The following is a 21,225-nucleotide window of genomic DNA, read 5'->3' on the forward strand; positions in this document are numbered from 1 at the left end:
GCAGTCCTCTGTCCGGCCCTGCATTGTAGGCCAGACATCCTGGCTGTCAGCTAGCTTTCAGGGAAGCTTGCCTGGGCCTGGGTGAGAAAGCTTGCTGAGGCACACTTGCTGGGAATCAGATTTCCAAGGCTCTGCCTGAGGGATCATAAGGGTGAAAACCTGCCAGAGCACTAGTGAAGCCTGCGGTGTAAAGTTGACACGGTGTGAACTACTTAATGGTCCCTCTTTGTTCCCTTAATTGTGTCCCTATGAAAACAGACCCCGGGGCTCCCAGAGTAAAGGCCTTCAGCTTCCGGGTGACTCTTGCACAGTACGGGTACCTGCTGCACTGAGCTCTGCAGAGTTCCAGAGTGAGACTGTTGTGCTGCCATCGGGGTGGGTTGGGCTCCTCCTTCAGTCCAGACTGGATGAGAGTGCTGTCCTTCCTCCAGGAGGACGTGTGAGCGTGTTCACTGTGAGCTGTCCCCACAGAGGAGGCCTCTGACGAATCCAGTGTGTGCTGTCTGTGTGCAAAGGCGAGTGGGCCCCTCGCAGGGTCTGCTGGCGTGTTAGCTATGAGTAGGAATCCCGGTGTCCCCGCTTCCCCCCCAGGCTGCCCCTCACTTCAGACAGCTCTGGGCGTTCTGTGCTCTAGCCTGACTGCAGCAGCTGGCGTGTGACTGTTCTTAACTTGCCTTTAAAACACATTGGGATTCTCAGAGCAGGAGTGTCCACAGCCCCTCCCTGTGTCTCCAGCACTAGCTGAGGACCCTCTGATGCTCACCTAACTGGAGCCCCGCGGCTGCTGCAACTCCTGTAAGGGAGGCGCTTACCTGCTTGAATCAAGACCTTGTCAGTAGACAACTGCCCACAGAAGCTCACATCGCTAGTTACTGACTCTCGAGACTGTTGGGGCATCTGGAGTCACCTTATAATCCAATAGAAAGCTGGCTTCAGGGGGAATCTGTTCCCACAGCTCCTGGGATCCGGGAAAAAGATGGTTACAAGCTGGCTGTGGTGTCGCACGCCTGGGATCTGTGTCTTTAAGATCAGCCGGGTCTACACGGCAGGTCTACACGGCAGGTCTACACAGCAGGCTCCAGGCTAGCCAGGGCTGCTGCAGCAGAGGAAGATGAGGACAGGCCATTAAGTGGCAAGAGTATTTTGTTTTCTTTTGAGTTGGACGCTGGCCTTTGGGTAGGATCTGTGCACGGCAGAGAAGGATGGGGAAAGAGGGCAGTTCAGCTTACGTAACAACTACTAGCAACACAGAACTACTACAGAAACACGGAGGAAAGGGAGAGGGGAGGCGGGAGAGAGAGGCAGAGAGGCTTGAATTTTTATCATTTTCTGAAGGATAAAATGGGGCCTGAAAAAAAGAATGGTTTAGTCACACTGTGGAGATTTCACATACAGGAATTGTCTTAGGTTTCTCTCTTGTTGAGTCTGGGTACTTTGTCAAGAAAAGAGGTTTGCTTGACTCAGGTGGGTGTCAGAAACCCAGTGACACGGCGCCATCTGTCCTTAGCCCTGGTGAGGGGCGGGGCGGTACGTGACACGTCAGGGCAGAGGGCAGAGCAGGGGTGCGAGGCTCATGGGTTAACACCGCTTTTCTGTGGTGCCACACAAGCTGCAGCCCCACTCACGAGTGGGTTTGTTAGGAGGCCCACCCGGCCGCCACGCCCATCTCTGTCCTGTCCCTTCCCATCCCTGCTGCACCGGACTCCAAGCTTGGGCACCCTGGGGAATGAGCCAGAGCACGTGATGGACTTAGAAAAATGCCCATGAGTCCTCAGGGTGCCCGACTCTCCTTCCCTTCCCCGCAAGGTAGCAGGAATCAGAGCTTTGTTTCACACCACCAGTCTCTGTGCCCGATGGGTTCTGGGTGTTTCTGTCTCCTAGGGCCTGGCTGTGAGACCCAGGATCCAGAGCAGCGTCCCCCGGGACGAGGAGGAACACCCATACGAGCTGCTGCTCACAGCAGAGACCAAGAAGCCGGCTGCCACGGATGGAAGGGCGAAAGGTACAGTATCCCTCCACGGCACAGAGCAGGATGGGGAGGGCAGGTGCTGCAGACGTGGGTCGTGCAGCCAGGGCTCCTAAGTCTGGGGCCGCGTGGTTGCTCTTATTCAGTACCAGGACTCCATGCCCTTGGGTGGATGGGGACACACTCCCACATGTGCAGCAAGGGCAGGCCAGGGCACCCCGGTGACAGCATACACTACTGTGGAGACTGGTTGGAGCCTGTCACGCTAGCCAAGCAAGCTAGGTGGTTGAGGTCTCTGCTGATGGCGGGTGGACACTGTGACTCCTGCCTTCAGGGCAGTATGCTCCCTCCTTGTTGGGGTCTTGACGGGCTGTCACCTGTAACTACAGTGCTTTGTCACTGTGGCCTACTTGTATAGCTTCAGCAAAATGCAGTCTGGATGTAAGTTCCAGCCCTGCAGAGGGAGGATGCACGAGCCCCAAGCTGACTGTGTCCTCCGCTTAGAGCTGCGAGGTCCGCCACCGTGCATGCCGAGTGTCTCCTGTTGGTCCTGCTGGCTCACAGACCCCGCTGTTACACCTTGGCCAGGCACCCAGCACACTGCCTCTCATCCCGTTCTGAGCCCCCCTGGGTGTGTAGGGACTTTGTGTTCGCGTTCATAGTCGTCGCTTGTTTCCATTTGGAACTTTTCTGAGAGGTTGTAATTTAGATGCACTGAAATGCATCTGTGTTTGTGTACGGTCTGCGAGTAACTGTCAGCCATAACCAAAATAGGGGGACAGTCTGCGCACAATAAAGGTTTCCCTCCGTGCCTCTGCATCCGCTTGCCTCCCTGCCTTGGAGACAGGGCCTCTGATGTCTGTCCCAGTGATTGCCTTTTCCAGAACGTTACATGAATGGAGTCATTCAGCATGCACCTCCAAGTTGCACAGTGCGTCTGAGACCCGTCTGTGTGCGTCTGAGACCCGCCTGTGTGCGTCTGAGACCCGCCTGTGTGCGTCTGAGACCCGCCTGTGTGCGTCTGAGACCCGCCTGTGTGCGTCTGAGACCCGCCTGTGTGCGTCTGAGACCCGCCTGTGTGCGTCTGAGACCCGCCTGTGTGCGTCTGAGACCCGCCTGTGTGCGTCTGAGACCCGCCTGTGTGCGTCTGAGACCCGCCTGTGTGCGTCTGAGGCCCGCCTGTGTGCGTCTGAGACCCGCCTGTGTGCGTCTGAGACCCGCCTGTGTGCGTCTGAGGCCCGTCTGTGTGCGTCTGAGGCCCGTCTGTGTGCGTCTGAGACCCGCCTGTGTGCGTCTGAGACCCGCCTGTGTGCGTCTGAGACCCGCCTGTGTGCGTCTGAGACCCGTCTGTGTGCGTTTCCAGCCATTTGCTCCTTTTCGTTGCTGGGTTATGTTCCTTTGTAGAGGTGCGCCATGGTTAACACTTCCCCCACCCAGGGACAGTGAGTCATTTCCAGTTTTTGACAGGCGCAGGCAAAACTATCGTATGTTTCCATTTTTCAAGCAGATGTAGGTTCTCATTCACTGGGATAAACGTGTCGTTGTGGGACAGGGGTTCTGGGTTCTGGGTTCTGGGCAGAGCATTCTTCTCAAAGAACCCACTCAGGCACCGTGCAGGGTGACACGCCATTCTGGGTCCCCTGCAGTGTGCTGTCAGCCCCAGGCCTCCGCATCATCGGGTCCTTAAGCTTTGACCACCCTAGGAGAGGAGGGGCGTCCTCCTTTCCAGGCTGTGCTCCCGTGTGTGCCCCAATCCTAGTGGAATGTCTGCATACGCCTGCTGCTCACTTCAAAAGTGGGTCGTAACCCGACGGTGGATCTCCATGAGTTCGAGGTCAGCCTGGTCTATACAGAGTGAGTTCCAGGACAGCTAGGGCTACACAGAGAAACCCTGTCTCAAAAAACAAACATATCTATAACTGTATCTGTATCTCTATCTATCTATCTATCTATCTATCTATCTATCTATCTATCTATCTATCTACCTATCATCTATCTATCTATATCTCAAAATGGCTGATCTCTCTTTCTGTTACCAGGTTGTGAGGTCTCTGTATTTTTGGCCTAAGTTCTCTTTTATCTTTTTGAGAGAAGGTATAGTTCAGACTGGCCTCCAACTCACGGCAGCTCTCCTGCCTCAGCCTCCCAATGCTCTCTTAAATTATGTGCATCACCATGCCTGCATGAATTGAAATTGCTTTGTTTATTCATTTCTTTTAGACATTTTTGTTTTTGTTTTCTAAGATTTTGAGACAGGGTCTTATTATTATAGCCCAAGTTGGCCTTGAACTGTCAGTGATTCCCCTGCCTCAGCCTCTCAGGAGCTCACTAGGTTTACAGGCCTACGCCACCACAGTGCTGACAGCTTCGTTCCCTGAGTGCTTTTCTTCAAACGTGCTTCTCTCTCAGTGTATTGACACTGTTACAGTGGCTTTTGAGATCTTAATTATGGAGAAGTTCAATTTGTTCTTTCTTTTCTTTTTTCTTCTTTCTGATGGATACGGTCGTAAGTCTTGGGGGCGGGGCTTGCCTGATCTTGCATGTACAAGTGTGTGTGGGTCTTGCTGCGGAACCCGGAGGCTGGTGTCAAGTGTCTTCCTTGGTTGTTCTCCACTCTCAGTTCTAAGACAGAGGCTCGCTGTGTAGCCCTGGCGAGCCTGAAGCTTCTACATAGACGATGCTGGCTTGAGCACAGAGATCCACCAGCCTCTACTTCCCCAAGGCTGGGGTTAAAGGTGTGTGCTGGCACACCCTTTCCACCTTATAGTTTTGAGACAAGGTCTCCTGATGAAGGGGCTGCTAACTGGACTAGAGTGGACCATGGGGGTCCCCCTGGCTGTGCTGCCCCACCCTCAGCTGCTGCTGTAGCCTCGAATACCATATGTGGCATTTTCTCGGGGGATGCCCAAGATTCTGACTCTGCTCTCATGTGCACACAGCAGGCACATTACTAAATGAGCCATCCCCTAGCCCCAGGGGTGTGTTTTTCTGTACTTTCTTCTAGAAATGCTCTAGCTTTGAGTTCTGTCTTGCTGGTGCTACCCATTTTGAGGTAACTTTTGCATGTCCAGCTGTGTCTGCACTGTGTTGAAATATCTTTTACTTCGTTAAATTGCCTTTGTAACATTGCTGTTATTCCAGAAGCATCTTGAGTTTTCCGGTCCTTATTCTTGCCATGTACACTCAGAACCAGGCTGCTGATTTCCATGCATGCTCACACTGGGTCGGTTGGTGTGGGTTGGTGCTGAGTCCCACCGTTTGGGAGGCTCTGGTGTCTTGGCTGTATGAGCTTGCCCACCCTGTGGGTGCATTCTTAATGTAGAGCAGGCACAGTTCTGGTACCAATCACACCTGTAATCCCAGTGCTCTGCAGACGGAGGCAAGGGGTTACTGTGAACTCCAGAGTTCAAGACTGGGTGGGGCTATAGTGTGAGCCCCTCTCTAAAAAGATCATGGAAATTAACTCTGGCAAAGCAGGCCTGTACTCGGACTTTGCATTTGAAGATGGTGCTCCATGAGGGCTGGGGTGATTCTCTGAAAGGCTCAGGTGGGATGGTTGCTCACAGCTCGATCAGCCTTTCACGTGAAGGGGAAGGAACCGCAGCTCTCCCCGTGAGGCTGTCTCCTGGCTGCCAGGTGTCCTTGGTGGGGATTTTCTGTCCCGAGGTCAGGAGTTCTCCTGGTTCTCAGAACAAGACTCAATCTCATGACCGCCCCTTCGCTCCTGGCTTCTCTGTCCCGTTTGACTGTTGAGAGGTGCCGCGAGCAGCTGTTTAATTGAGCACGGTGTGCGTAGCACCCTCCCTGCACCCTGCAGGCCTGCCCGTTGGTGTGGCGCACTGGAGCTTGCAGACAAGCAGTGAGACATTAACTGTGAGGTGGACTTTCTGGTCTCTCAGAAGCCCTGACTGTCCTGTCAGCAAGCAGAAACCACTGGCTCAGAAGGGAGGCAGTCAGCACCCTGCGGAGGCTTAGTTCACATAAGTCCTCTCTCCTTTTCCATTAATGTCATTTTCATATGCAGCTTTTATGAACTAATTGGTCTCTTTCCCAGAGGTTATGTTTATGTTAATATTAATGAGACAGAGTGTGGGGTGAACGGGAGATACTTTTGAAATGCCTTGTTAATTAAACTGGAATATACTCACCAAAAAGAACAAGATAAATAGGGATGGCCTGCTCAGACCTGTGACTCTTTGTTCTCAGGATTGCTGGGGTGTGTGGAGGCATGGTCCACCCAGGCCATTGCTGTCTCCGTGTAGTAATGCATGAAGTAATGCATGCAGTAATGGCTGTGAGGTAGTCCGACTTGCATTTAACCCAGAATGAAGTCGCATGGGACAAATGACCTTGAGAATTTGCTTTTTGTACTTGTCTGAGTAGATCACAGGTCCAATTTTGTCTTTGTTCTTAAGTGTCAGCTCATTCTTTCTTAATCGCTGCTAAATAGCCCTTCTCGGTTTTCAGGGTCTCTCTGTTGTGAACCGTGTTGCTGCAGGAATACCGTATATGCATTGTGTTTCTCTACTAGCAGGAGGCAGAGTGAGAAGACCACCCCCACCCCCACCCTCCCCCCCAGTGCACTGTCGCTGTGATGTTAGCGCCACCAGACGCTCCACAGAGATGTGGCTCGTGGTTACGACGCCAGGCTGCTGTGGAAGAGGTCCCAGGCTTGCTTCCCGGCCACCGCACCACCCTGCTCACAGCCACCTGTTACTCCAGGGAGAGCGCCCTCTTCTGGCCCTTTTGGCCACCGGCACACACGTGGCCCGCACTCACAGATACAGCATATGAATTGCAAAACAATTTTCCAGGGAAAAAAAATAAAATTAGCACTGGGGCCTGGGTCAGTCGGCATGGGACATGTACATGAAATTTTTCTTTCTTTGTTTCTGGCTTTGGTTGTTGCTTTTTGAGACAGAGTTTCTCTCTTTAGCTATGGCTGTCCTGGAACTCGCTCTGGTAGACCAGGGTGGCTTTGAACTCACAGAATTCCGCCTGCCTCTGCCTCCCGAGTGCTTAGCATTAGCAGCCATGGCTGATATATGGGCAGCAGTGCATGTGCGGTGCTGCCAGAGTTCTGAGTTCAGGGTGGTCGAGCTGATGTCCCTGAGAACCATGCACCTGAGTAAGAGGGCTGATCTCTCCCAAGGGGAGGGACCTGTCCCCCCAGTTCTCCCTTGGATCCTGTACCTGAGCCTCGGTGACTCCCAGCAGCCTGGCCTCTCTCATTCTCAGCGTGGCTTTCCTGCTGTTGTTTAGGTCAGACTTCAGGAAGAGAAAAGGAAACTGGGCCAGTGTCCAGTCCCTGTCTTTACCTGGAAGTCCAGACTGGCTTTTCATAGCAGAAGTGCTCGTGCCTGCGTGTGAAAATGGGCAGCGCCTCCCAGCCTGTGACTTAGACTCCTGACATAGCCAGGCTGGGCCCGCCTCCCTCACACGACTGCTGCTTTGGGTTGAATAAACCTTGTGGATGTGGTGCCCGCATTTTCTTCCACAAAATGTTTTGACAGCTATTTATACACATGGGCATGTGTGATAAATAGAGAAAACAGTTGAAAGGGGGAAGAATATCTTAGATTCCTATGAAAGTGATTTAAAAAAAGGGCAGTTCGATGTTCAGAAGTGAGACAAATTATGTCCACCTCAGAGGTCAGAGTTAGCTTTATGAAGAGAGGGTCTGAGCCAGGCCCAAGCCCGAGACTGGGGAGGGAGCTGGCCTGAGGTTCCAGGCAGGGGTGTGGCACACTTCGCAGTGGGGGAGGGGGGGAGGAGGTGGAGAGGGCCTGGAGCTCCGCCAGTGCTCCAGTTTGGCTGGAACAAAGAGAACTTGTCATAGAGCGTTGGGTCTCAAATGTCAGTCTGTATCCCAGAGACAGAGCGGTACTGTTGAAACTTTAGGAGTGGGTGACAGCATAGGAGCCGGACTGTAAAGAAGCTAGAATTTGGGAGTCTTGGCGCAGGAAAAGCTGGAGGCAGGAATCTTCACGAATCTCTGAGGATAGCTAGAATCTCTCCTAGAGGGACAGGAGGAAGCTATGGGGAGGAGGAAGGAGTGGGAGCAGGGTGACAGGAGGGAGTCGCCGAGGGAGCAAGCGTGGGTGAGCAAGAGCTGCCTACGGGGGTGAGCCTGAGGTTTCTAGCCTGCCTGAAACGTAACCAGAAAACGTGAGGAGCTGGAAGGCCGTGACTGAGGGAAGATGCTAAGTGAAATATGAGTGCTCTGTGTTCTAGGAGACTGACTGTGTGCCCATAACAGCCAGAGACAGGAGTCAGAAGACCAGGAGAGATGCTAAGATTAGAAGAGCTGAGCCGAGAGGAAGGATAGAGGCAGCAGCGAGCCGAAGATCCCCGCCGAATTGAGCGCAGGGCTTGTGTTTTCCAGGGGCTGGGACCTGTTGCTTCCTGCTGGTCACAATCCTGGCGGCTGTGCACTTTCAGGTCATCAGCTTGTGCAGGAGATAGTCCCTAAGCACTGAGTCTGTGACTCTGCAGTCTGCACTATGCTGAGGTGGGGGCGGGCAGGACAAGAGGGTCACAAGTTTCACACCAACCTGGAGTGAAGCAGTGACCGCAGCCTTTATCCCGGTGGCTGAGCCTGTCTAAAAGTTCCAGGTCAAGGAAGCAGAGGAAAATGAGCACGTGGACGCCATTAACCCTGTGTCCGGGACGCCAGGTGCAGAGACTGGCATTTGAACTCTTGCTCACTACCTTTTGGTCAGTTACCTTCAGGGTCCTTTACCTTCTTGAAATATCAGCTTCTGTGTAAATAAGAGACACCAGTTCTTCATGGTGGTTGGGAAGTCTAAAGTGCCATGGACACAGAGAACAGAGCTTCCTAAAGGGAAGCCTTGGGAACCAGCTGGATGGGCAGAGTTTACCAAGGGAATCTGGGGGAACCGGCAGGGTGAGCAGGGGGACCTGGGGAAGACAGCGGGGTGAGCAGGGGGGAGTCTGGGGGAGACAGCGGGGTGAGCAGGGGGACCAGGGGGAGACAGCGGGGTGAGCAGGGGGACCAGGGGGAGACAGCGGGGTGAGCAGGGGGTCTGGGGGAGACAGCGGGGTGAGCAGGGGGTCTGGGGGAGACAGCGGGGTGAGCAGGGGGTCTGGGGGAGACAGCGGGGTGAGCAGGGGGGTCTGGGGGAGACAGCGGGGTGAGCAGGGGGGTCTGGGGGAGACAGCGGGGTGAGCAGGGGGGTCTGGGGGAGACAGCGGGGTGAGCAGGGGGGTCTGGGGGAGACAGCGGGGTGAGCAGGGGGGTCTGGGGGAGACAGCGGGGTGAGCGGGGGGGAGTCTGGGGGAGACAGCAGAGTGAAGTAAATCTATGGAGGAATAACTTAGTTGTGTCTTTGAGACTCGAACAGGCTGAACATTACAGCAGCTACAGAAGAGAAAAAATATGGCTATGGATGTCCAGTGTTGTTAGAGCTGGGACATAAGTCCTAGTCCACTGAGTCCACCCTTACCGTCTCATCACTTAGAGGCACTGCAGAGACAGGAGGTGACCACTCACACCAGAGTGTCCCAGAGCAGCCTCCACGCATCCCAGCTGTCCTGTCTGAAATAGACCCGAGGGGAGTCACTGGGATGGGCTGTCTCTTGCACCTCTTGGCTCCCACTCGAATTCTCTTCCGTTCTCAGGTTGTATGGGCCGGAATGGACTCCTTTGGATCAGGGTTGTGGTAGTGACCGTGTCTCCTGGAGAAAGCATGTGCCCGCAAGAACAGTGCAGCCTTGTGCCGGGACTGCTGGGCACACGTGTCTTCAGTGCTCTTTCTGGCTTGCTGTGAGCCTGACTGGCCTTGAACTCAAAGCAGTCCTCTTGCCTCAGCACCCTGAACTGAATTACAGACTTGCACCGTGTGATGGTTTGAATCCGCTGTCCTCCATAGCCCGGACCTTGGAGCCCTTGGTCCCCAGTTGGTGGCATTTTTTGGGTGTGGCCTTGTTGGAGGAGGTATGGCAGCTATGAAAGCGTAAACCATTTCTAGTTCACTCTCTGCCTCACGCTTGTGGTTCAGAATTAAGCCCTCGGTTTCTTCTATTCATTGCCTTGGTCATTATTCCAGGGATAGAAAAGTGGTTTAGGCCAGCGTGCTTAGGTTAGGTCTGGCTTGTGGGGACACAGCCAGGCATTATTGTGGCGTGCAGTTCTAGTCTCAGTACTGAGCCGGATAGCAAGTGTGAAGCCAGCCTGGACGACAGAGTTCTAAGCTAGCCAGGGCCACCTAGCAAGACGCTGTCTCAGTGCACAGAAAGAGGGAGGAGAGGGTCAGGCAGACACACACACCGAAGTTCTTGTGCCCTGAGGAGCTAGCTCTTCCAGAGCCGAGGTGTCTTCGCGGTGTGACAGACTCGCAGGTTGTTTTGTCTGTGACACGCAGAGGTTCTTCCCCTGTGCAGCTCTCCATCCCTTCTCTCTGCCCACACAGCCTTCCCCTGGCGTCTCTCTGGGGTTGGCATCTGCTTCCCTTTCTTCATTGATGGCTGGCATGAATGAGTGACTGTCTGAAGGCCTTCATTGTCAGCTCCCCAGTAAGCGGCCAGAACCTTCTCTCACTTGGGTTTTGAGCCCTGCCAGCCTGGTGAGCCAAGAAGTCTCCCAGTGCTGGGCTGTGGGGCTCTCCTGTTGTCCCTTCACACCGGCGAATGGTGACCCAAGAGCCCGGAGCCTGCCGCACAGGAGCAAGGGCATGAACCCCCCGCCCTGCAGTCCAGGCCCCTTGCTGCACCTGGGGCAGGAGCATGGGACAGTCGGCAGATCCACAGCCTCTCCAAGGAAAGCACTAGAAACTGGGACGTCCATTAGACGGCTGTGTGCTGTCTTCTCTGTAGTCCCCAATGCGGTCCCCAGGCCCTTTTGTCCTGAGTACCCATTGGCTGCTTGCAGCTGTGAAGTCCAGGCTTGCTCAGGCCTCAGTTACACTGACTGGAACACTCTCTCTCACTTGCTCTCCTGCGTTTTCCACCTGGAGAACTCATTCAAGTTGTTCACACCTCGTCAGGGTCAGGGTTAGTGAAAGGAAACTGAAAGTCCAGAGTGGTCAGATGTAAAGGAGGGAGGCGGTGAAGTTCATACTTCTGGGTTCCCGTGGATCTGTAATGGGAGCCTGTAATGAGTGAGTTGGCTGCCCCTCCTCTGCCCTGCAGACCTGCCCAGAGCTGAGCGGTGCAGGCACCTGGAGTGAGCTGGTTGTTGGGGCCTGTAGAGGCTTTCTCAGCAGAGCCAGCCCTATGAGACCCTGGCATCAGCTTGTGGAAACTGTTGCAGCACCTCGTGTATATAACACGCCGGTGGTCTGCACCCTTCTCCCCACCTGCCCAGTGTTACGTACTGAGCCTCCTTAAAGGCCGTACCGCTCCAGGGTGTAAGCAGGAAAGTGAGGAATGGGGGCGGCACTCTGCTGCAGAAGAGATGCCAGGCGCCACTGTACAGCAGCCAAGGGACAGGTGTCATCACCGGACGCAGGGACTGTCGTGGCGGTAAAGGGCTTTCTAAGCATCGTGCAGTCCGACCTGCCGAGGCTCAGCACTCTGGGCACGTGGCCGGAGAGGGGCAGAGCAGTTCTCCCTCCTGGGTGAACCCCCGCCAGCCACCCCGGGCAAAGCACGCCATTCCTGGGGCCACGGATCGCTCATCCGTGAAAACGCTGAACCACACACCCTGTTCTGCGGTGCCCCAGCCTCATCAGCAGCTACATCTTGGGCTGTTTGGGCAGATCAGGGAATTCTTTGATTCCATGCCCGTAGAAGACTAGGAGCCACGACCATGCATATAGATGAACAATGGCTTTGGAGCGTGACTTACTTCCGGCTGTGCTGTTGCCTCAGCTGATGGCACGAGTGAAAATCTGTCCCAGTACTGAGTTCCCACAGGGTGTCCCGCGGTGGCACTGATGTAAGACGTGGACTTGGCCGATTGTTTACGCTGCTTTATGGCAGGAGGTTTTGAGAGCGTGGTAGTATTTGGCCTCGGGAACTAGCAGCGTCAGATTTCCAGGGTGTAAGGGAGGTCTCCAAAGAGCAGCAGCTGTCTCCTGGCTTGACAAACTAGACTGTTTCCTTTTCCAGTGGATCAGCTAAGGTTAAACTTAAACAAATATGAGCAGCTGGGAGGCCTTGGCAGGAGTGAGGCTCACACGTTCACCAAAAAAAAAAAAAAAAAAAAGAAGAAGAAGAAGAAAGAAAGAAAGGGGAAAGTCTGTTCCTGCGGAAGGACGAGGCGTGGATGTGGATCTGAGTGGCCCGGAGGAGAAAGGAAGCAGCCACTTCCCCCGCCCGCCCACCCTCCGTTTGTTTTGCACTTTCAGTTAAGGGATTCCAGAAGTTGCAGGTTGTGATCATGACCTCCCTTTTCCCCTGCAGCCGCTTGCCAGAGGAAGGGAGGGCGGGCGGCTCTAAATAACCCTGTGGCCTTTATGGAAATGTATCCAGTGTCCCAGGAGTCACTCTCACTGGCGCACTCTTGCTCCCTGTCCCTCGTTCTGTCCTTACGTGTGTCCTGTCTGTCTGCAGTCAGCGCTTCTCCTGACCTTATATAGCAAGGTCTGGTCGCTAATGTTAACAGAGGTCTAGCAGGGGGATGGCTGCCAGGCAGCGTTTCGGGCCAGCGTTTGGAATTTCATAAACGTTCTGACTGTGGGTACCAATTGAACATGAACAATATGAAACTGTTTTCTCCTTCCCCCGTTCTGTTCTCTCCCTCCCCTCAGCCGACCCAACAACCTCTCTCTTCCTCCCTGATGTGAACTCTGCTCTGCACCACGCACCGCACAGGAACGTTTTGCCACGTTTAATTTTTTATTTCTCTTTGTCCACTCCAAGACCACAGGCGGAGCAGCATCAGCCGGAGCCAGGACTCTGTGGAGGGGCAGGACGGGCAGGTCCCGGAGCAGTTCTCAGGCCTCCTCCACGGCTCCTCCCCAGTGTGCGAGGTGGGGCAGGACCCTTTCCAGCTGCTTACTGCCCCCAGCCAGAACCACCCAGAGTCCCCCCAGCAAGACGCCTGCCACGAGGCCAGCATGCAGCTAGGGGAGCCGGGCGTGCAAGCCACTGGAGACCCACAGCCCGGCGTCCTGGACCAGAGCGAGCGAGTGGGCTTTCCCGCAGGCCTGACTGCCCCAGCCAGCCGAGCACACCTCCAGACTTTGACTCACACGGTACCTCTGCACCCTGCTGGTGCTGAGGAAGACGGCGACCAGAGCGCGGCCAGAAGCCGAGCCCCTCCCACCAGCAAGCCGAAAGCTGAGCTCAAACTCAGCCGCAGTTTGTCTAAGTCTGACTCTGACCTCCTGACCTGCTCCCCCACGGAGGACACCACGATGGGGAGCCGCAGCGAGTCCCTCTCCAACTGCAGCATCGGGAAGAAGAGGCTGGAGAAGTCACCTTCATTTGCCTCCGAGTGGGATGAGGTAAGGCTGTTTTGACGCCACAGAGAACTCGGGCTGCCTGACCGGGTTTGTAGCCCACTTCAGCTCCCCATGTGCTGGCTTCTGGGACCAGGACCTTACGATAGTTACTGTGGCAAGCTCCAAGACGCCTAGGTCCCGGAGGACGGGTCCCGGAATAGTTAAACCTGAGGGTGGAGGCCCAGCCGGGCAGGGCAGGGCTGGGGGAGGGCAGTTCCTAGAAATGACACGTGTTTGGGAACATTTGGAGCCCATCTGCCTGCCTCGTTCTGAAGTTACTTCAGGAGAGCCAGCCGGGGCACTTCCTGCCGGTCCTTGGAGAGGCAGAGGGGAGAGCAGGCTTAGCGGTGACAGCAGGTGGGGGGTTGGGGGGCCGCACGGACAGATGGGGGACGACGCTTGGGAAGAAGCTGCTGTGAGGGGCTCCGGGGAGGGGTGTTCTATTCTGGGTCCCTCCTGGCTATTCTTGCCATGTTCTTGAGATCCAGAAGCCGCTCCCAGCAGATGCATGCAGCCTGTCCCACATTCCCAGCTCCGTTAGGCAAAGATGGGGGAGGAGAAAGCATTTCTGGCGTGAGACCTCGGGCTCTTCTTAACCACTGTTACTGGACGTTTGGAGGTAGAACCGAGTATTTTCCCAGAGGCCTTTGGAGCGTCCTACTAAGCAGAAGAGCATGTGTCTGAAAGGTTGGCAAATACCCCGGGAATGCTGAAGTGGCCGCCTCACAGTCTGCTTGCTGGGGTAGAGCTGCCTCTGAGGGGGACCCAGCCTGGCTCCCAGGAACAAACTTGGGATGCCTTTAGCAATCCCTGAAAGGAGAGGGCGGTACAGTTGCCATGTGCCTGAGAACATTCTGTAGCCCTCAAACCCAGCTTGATGGGGTTGCGATGCAAAGTTATGTAAACGAGAGCCTATTCCCACTCGCAGTGTGGGGCAGGGCGAGGCAGCTCCTCCTGCTCCTTATCTCCAGACAAGACCAGTCTTAGGACTGTTGAGGCAGACACAGGAATCCCTGTGCAAAAGATTTTTCACTGCTTAGGTAAAGCCTTGGTGGGCTCGTTCAGAGAGGCGCCAGGCACTAGAGGGAAATTACTGTGTGCGGTTGCTCCTGGGCCCCCCAGATGACACTGGAGAGGGTGCGTGTAAGAAGATGTCCCTCAGAACGTCATCAGGTCAGCGCCAGAGTGGGGTGGAGACATAGTCGAGCAGTAAACAGGGTAGCCGGCCATGAGTGTGGGAGAGAGCTTTCCAGAAAGACCATGGAAAGTGGGATTAGACTGGAGTCAAGGAACTAATAGCTCCTTTGGTTCACGCCAGATTGAGGCTCACACAGTGAAGACACAATGTGAACAGATCATTTGCTGGAGCTGGGAAGGGGGGGCATTGGGTTCCTAGCGTGTGCAAGCGTGGATGGGGGCTGACAGGGAAGAAAGCGGACTTGGGACCCAAGAGAGGACCAAGCAAGGGCGAGGCGAAAGATGGGAACCGCGTGAAGACAGTGTCGAAGGACCGTGAATTCTTCCTCTTCAGACTGCCTCTCGTAGGTGTCCTCATCCTAAGATGTCCAGAGCGCTAGACAGGCACTCACACTCCGCTCAGACGTGGCATCGCCGGGCAGTCCTATGTATTTCCACTTTGTATTTCCTCCTGGAGAACAAGCCAGATCACCACGGCAGTGCCCAGCCTTAGTGAAGTTGGCCACTCAGACCTGTACCAGGTTTTTCTGCTCTGGAATGTGATGATGAGGTTTTTGTGCTGTTAGCACCTTTGCAGAAGACACACACACACACACACACACACACCTACCTTTCTTCTAAGATGGGGTTCTACTATGTGTCCTAGGCTGGCCTCACATGTAAGGCCCTCGAGTGTTGGGACCGCAGGTGAGAGCCGCCGCACTGGGCTCTGGGCTTGTGCAGTGAGTCTCGTCTCCAGCACTGGGCTCTGGGCTTGTGCAGTGAGTCTCGTCTCCAGCACTGGCAGCACGGCTGCTGCGCCTGGCAGGCTTGTTGGTTGGGCTCGTCGTGTAGCCCAGGCTGACCTTGAACTGGAGTCCTGCTACTGCGGATGTGCACCGCCGTACCGGGCTACGTTGCTGTATTTTAAATCTGAAAAAAAAATGTGAAGGTGGTTGAGCCGTTATGAAAGAATTCATACATTTGAGCCCTGCTTGCAAAATCTCAGAGGCATGCTGGGGGTGGTGCAGCGACATTGTGTGCTGTTCTGGGTACGGACCCACATGAGGTGGTCCTGGGACCAGCCTGTCCAGTGCTGGAAATGGAGCTGCATTTGCTAGTCCTGGGGCAGTCTTTCATGCCGTGTTGAGGATGGACGCACATTTTGCAGTATTGGGGATAGAACCCACATGCCAGTTGAGTCCTGTACCACTGAGTTACAGCCCCAGCCCCTCAGCATTGCCTGTGAGCCATAATCTGCTTGTTTTTGTGGATTCCTCTGTCTAAAAAAAAATTCACAAGTGTCCCCTGACTGGTCCTGAAGACAAGCCTCTGGCGGGCTGTCCCACCTGAGGGCCTCGGTGCTGGCTGTGCCCATCCTACCCTGGTCAGGACCTTGAGACTGCACGGACACACCCCGAGCTTCTGAGCTTTCCTTGTTGAACTTTGGACCTGCTGTCTTGGGGAAGCAGCTCTGAAGAAGATAGCGCCTGGCCTGGCGGGCGCTCGTAGAATACAGTGCACAGTGGAGACGTTGTGGGCCTCTGCGGATCTGGTGACCATTGCCATCGTCCCCTCCACAGCCCGTGACGCTCCCATGTGTCCTCGGGGTTATTGTCCTTTATTGTGAAACAGGCCAGGTAGGGACGTGTGTGAATGCCTAGCTCAGCTCCTGGCATGCCCAAGGAGGGGTAGCTACATGGCAGACTGAGGTACTGTCCCTTCCTGGAACTTTGGAGAACAGGACTGAACCTCGACTGTCTGCGAACCTTGGGGAAGGCAGTGCTCTTTGCGGGTGACCCTCAGGTGGTGGCCAAGTCACTGTCTTCCCACCTGGCTCGCCACTGCCACAGAGCCAGGCAACACCCCTGTTGATCTTTGAGAAGTTAGTGAGCCTTCTTCTCTTCTGAGAGGAGGTGGGGGGGGGGGGATTCAGCATCTTGTATACCGTGACCAGCGGGGCTGGTTGGCTGATGGAGGAGGCTCTGGCTGGGAGCATGCTCAGCTCATGGGTTTGGGGTCATGCTGCTTACGTCTGCGATGCAGCCCGTGGTGACCTGCCCCCGGCACGATGCCTTCTGAGTGCTGACCCAGCAAAGGTCACCCTCCGGAAGAGCAGCCATTAGCGACACTAGCTTTTTCTTGTGTCCTGCTAGTCTTGTCAACCAAGAAGTAATGGAGTTTGCTTACTAAAGAGCTCTACCTAAAGGGGCCTCTGATGCCAAACTCCAGGGGCTGTTGTCTGGGCTCTCCAGCCATGTTGGAGCCTGTTGTCTTGACGCCTGCAGCTCCCTGGAGGGTAAACTGGGAAGCTGTGTGTGACGGAAGCTTAGGTGCCGAGAGGGGAAAACCTTGTGCACCTCCACCGCAGGTGACCTCTGTAAATATCTGTGACATAGCCAAATTGGGTTTGTGTGTTTGCTGGTTTATAATTTACTTCTCAATAACCAAGCCTTGTAGATAGCTTCCCATAACAGGTAGCACTTGGAGCTGGAGCTCAATATCGTCCCTGCCCCTTGTGTGTATGTTGGTAGGAATCTACCACAGCACCCTGTGCATGCTAGTGCAATGTTCTGCCGTCAGGGTGTCTCAGTCCCCTGGGATCTGAAGGCTCAGTGCTGAGTTGTACAGCTGCAGTAGCATTGCTGGGCTTCCGAGAGGCCGTGCCCACCACATTCCTGCTTCCTTTCCAGTCCTTCCCTCATCCTTGTTAACCTGCCCGTAGGCCCTGCGTTGACAGTCCCAGGGAGGGCTAGGCTGGCTGGGTCCCTCCAGTAAAGGCCACTGTCCCTACGAGGGGCCTTTTCCAGTAGCAGTTCTGTCTGCCCGGGTTCTCGTCCCTCCTTTGCCCTCAAGCATGGGTTCCCCGCTGTGGCTTGTCACCATCCCTGCAGCCTGCCTGCCACCGAGATGCTCAGCGCTGCTACTGTTCGTGTAAATAAGTGCTGGCTTTTCTCGTTGTTGTCTGAGCATCTCATTTGTTGCCCGCGCTGGCCTTGAACTCACAGTAGTCCTCCTGCTGGAGTGCGCCTGTGAAGTCCTGTATTGCAGATGTGTGCCGCCGTGCCCAGCAGTAATGCCATTACCTAGTCTCTTCAGTGGAATGTGACATCTTTCCTAAGTGGGGACCTTATTTGTGTCATCCCTAAGCAAGTGTAGTTGGCTTTGTGCTGGAACAAAGAGCACAGCTCTGGCAAACTCATTTTCGTTTGCGATGCTTGAGTGGAGATGGGGGTGGGGGTCGGGGAGTTCAGAGCTCAAAGCTTCTCCCACTCCCAGGCATAGGAGAGGCTCCAGGGCTGCACTCTGCCAGGGAGGGCGGCAGTTTCAGTACCCGAGTGTCCTAGATGGTCCTGTCCTGTCTCCTGCACACAGCCACATAAGCAGCAACAAAAGCAGCTACCGCCAGAAGTAAATGTCTGCACGCCGTATCGTCTATAAACCAGCCCCGCCGTGCCGCAAGTCCCGAGGATACCAAGGGCCCTCGCGTCAGACGGTGGAGCCTTCAGCCTTGTCACACACCGCTGCAGGCGTCATGCCGTCTCTGGATTACTTATGATGCCTAAGAAAGTGAGGCTCTGTGTGAACTGTTGTCTAACTCTGTGACGTAGACAGTGAGAACAGTCGGTGTGTGTGGAAGTGTGGGCATCGGCTTTTATTTCCCGTAACCGTTGACCGTGTAGTTGGTGAGCCTGCAGGTGTAGGCCCCTCAGAAGTGGGTGCGGCTGTGAGGACAGAACAGATGCCTGCTCGGGCTGTGTCTGACATATAAACGCCTGTGAGCGAGGTCAGCGAGGCCCCCACGTGCCTGCCTTTGAATGGGATCGAAGATTGTGAAAGAGAAAACCACACCAGGCTGCTTGTCTACTTAGTGCAAACGTCTGAGTCAGGGAACACTTGGCTGAAGGCCTAAGTGATAAATTTGTGTTTTGTAATCAGCAGCTGTCATAAATATTAAACAGGAGGGAGACGGTGGGGAGCAGGAAAGCCGCCGTCCTCTCCACACCGGCTGGCCATGACTCCTGCTTAGGGACACCCATTTGGGGGACGCCATGCTTTAGTCTGAAGTCGTGCCTGAGGGACCCTCAGCCTGGTCCCTTCTCTGGAGTGGTGGCAGGAAGAGCACCCTTCCAGGCCAAGCCCCCAGGCTTCACCGTTTCCAGCGCTGTCCCCTAGAGCTAGCATGATGTCATCAAGAGGGGAGATGATTGGTGCAGGCTCCACAGAGGCTTTGTCTGCCTCAGCCCCCGGGAAGTCAGCAGGCGGCATGGTGTGCGCAGGGCGTCAGCGCTTCCACCGATGACCCTAAGCTTGCCACAGGTCTGCGTGTGCATTGTCCCTTGGTGTGTGAACAGGCGTGCTTTATACTGGGCACAGCCCTCCCACTCTAAACAAGAGTGTGGCCCCCCACCTCTGGGGACAGCCCGGAGCCCGGAGTGTCTATTCAAGTGGCTTCCTGGTACACACTGGAGTCAGCCTTTAGCCTCTCAGTTCCCATTGGTCTAGATTCGAGGCATTAATTCATGCCGCTTAAGTCACTCTTATTTCCGGGCAGCTCTGCGTCTGGTTCCTTGTGTCAGATCTGGGAACTGTTAGGCGGACCGACAAATGGCGTGCACACACACCTCACACACACCTCTCTCCTCACACACCTCTCTCCTCACACACACACCTCTCTCCTCACACACACACCTCTCTCCTCACACACCTCTCTCCTCACACACACACCTCTCTCCTCACACACACACCTCTCTCCTCACACACACACCTCTCTCCTCACACACACACCTCTCTCCTCACACACACACCTCTCTCCTCACACACCTCTCTCCTCACACACACACCTCTCTCCTCACACACCTCTCTCCTCACACACACACCTCTCTCCTCACACACACACCTCTCTCCTCACACACACCTCTCTCCTCACACACCTCTCTCCTCACACACCTCTCTCCTCACACACCTCTCTCCTCACACACACACCTCTCTCCTCACACACCTCTCTCCTCACACACACCTCTCTCCTCACACACACACCTCTCTCCTCACACACACACCTCTCTCCTCACACACACCTCTCTCCTCACACACACACTCTCTCCTCACACACACCTCTCTCCTCACACACCTCTCTCTCACACACACCTCTCTCCTCACACACACACCTCTCTCCTCACACACACCTCTCCTCACACACCTCTCTCCTCACACACCTCTCTCTCACACACACACCTCTCTCCTCACACACACTCTCTCCTCACACACCTCTCTCCTCACACACCTCTCTCCTCACACACCTCTCTCCTCACACACCTCTCTCCTCACACACCTCTCTCCTCACACACCTCTCTCCTCACACACACCTCTCTCCTCACACACACCTCTCTCCTCACACACACCTCTCTCCTCACACACCTCTCTCCTCACACACACACTCTCTCCTCACACACACACCTCTCTCCTCACACACACTCTCTCTCACACACCTCTCTCCTCACACACACCTCTCTCCTCACACACACACCTCTCTCCTCACCCACACCTCTCTCCTCACACACCTCTCTCCTCACACACACCTCTCTCCTCACACACACACCTCTCTCCTCACACACACACCTCTCTCCTCACACACCTCTCTCCTCACACACCTCTCTCCTCACACACCTCTCTCCTCACACACACACCTCTCTCCTCACACACCTCACCTCTCTCCTCACACACCTCTCTCCTCACACACACACCTCTCTCCTCACACACACCTCTCTCCTCACACACACCTCTCTCCTCACACACACACCTCTCTCCTCACACACACCTCTCTCCTCACACACCTCTCTCCTCACACACACACTCTCTCCTCACACACACCTCTCTCCTCACACACACACCTCTCTCCTCACACACACACCTCTCTCCTCACACACACCTCTCTCCTCACACACACACTCTCTCCTCACACACACCTCTCTCCTCACACACACACTCTCTCCTCACACACCTCTCTCCTCACACACACCTCTCTCCTCACACACCTCTCTCTCACACACACCTCTCTCCTCACACACACCTCTCTCCTCACACACCTCTCTCCTCACACACCTCTCTCCTCACACACACGCCTCTCTCCTCACACACCTCTCTCCTCACACACACACTCTCTCCTCACACACACACCTCTCTCCTCACACACACCTCTCTCCTCACACACACACCTCTCTCCTCACACACACACCTCTCTCCTCACACACACACCTCTCTCCTCACACACACCTCTCTCCTCACACACCTCTCTCCTCACACACACACCTCTCTCCTCACACACACACCTCTCTCCTCACACACACACCTCTCTCCTCACACACACACCTCTCTCCTCACACACACACCTCTCTCCTCACACACCTCTCTCCTCACACACACACCTCTCTCCTCACACACACCTCTCTCCTCACACACACACCTCTCTCCTCACACACACACCTCTCTCCTCACACACCTCTCTCCTCACACACCTCTCTCCTCACACACAGCCTCCCCCGTGAGTCCCGGCTGGGCTTGACCACATCTCCCACTGGCCTCCTGCACCGTCACAGCTGCACGCTGGCCTGGAAGTCGGGGCCGCCTGCCGTGTTGCTCCCAGGCCTGCTCCCCTCCCACACTCCTGTGCTCTCC

At 55.1% G+C, this 21,225-nt stretch overlaps 1 protein-coding gene and 1 long non-coding RNA gene across 2 annotated transcripts in view; one reads left to right on the top strand and one right to left on the bottom strand.

The window, feature by feature from the left end:
* Anks1a (ankyrin repeat and sterile alpha motif domain containing 1A) overlaps positions 1–21,225 on the top strand; it is a 155,851-nt gene that overhangs the window by 72,760 nt on the left and 61,866 nt on the right. The window contains 2 exon segments of the mRNA XM_013124329.3: positions 1,882–2,002; positions 12,791–13,377. Of these exon segments, the coding sequence (XP_012979783.1) occupies positions 1,882–2,002; positions 12,791–13,377 (708 nt within the window).
* Positions 9,294–12,218, bottom strand: LOC121134271. The gene is made up of 2 exons (XR_005871340.1): positions 11,775–12,218; positions 9,294–11,063 (listed from the first exon to the last, which is right to left on the bottom strand). It is a non-coding gene; the product is annotated as an uncharacterized LOC121134271 (long non-coding RNA).

This window comes from Mesocricetus auratus, unplaced genomic scaffold, assembly GCF_017639785.1.
Source record: "Mesocricetus auratus isolate SY011 unplaced genomic scaffold, BCM_Maur_2.0 Super-Scaffold_100027, whole genome shotgun sequence".
In the NCBI taxonomy this organism is placed as follows: Eukaryota; Metazoa; Chordata; class Mammalia; order Rodentia; family Cricetidae; genus Mesocricetus; species Mesocricetus auratus.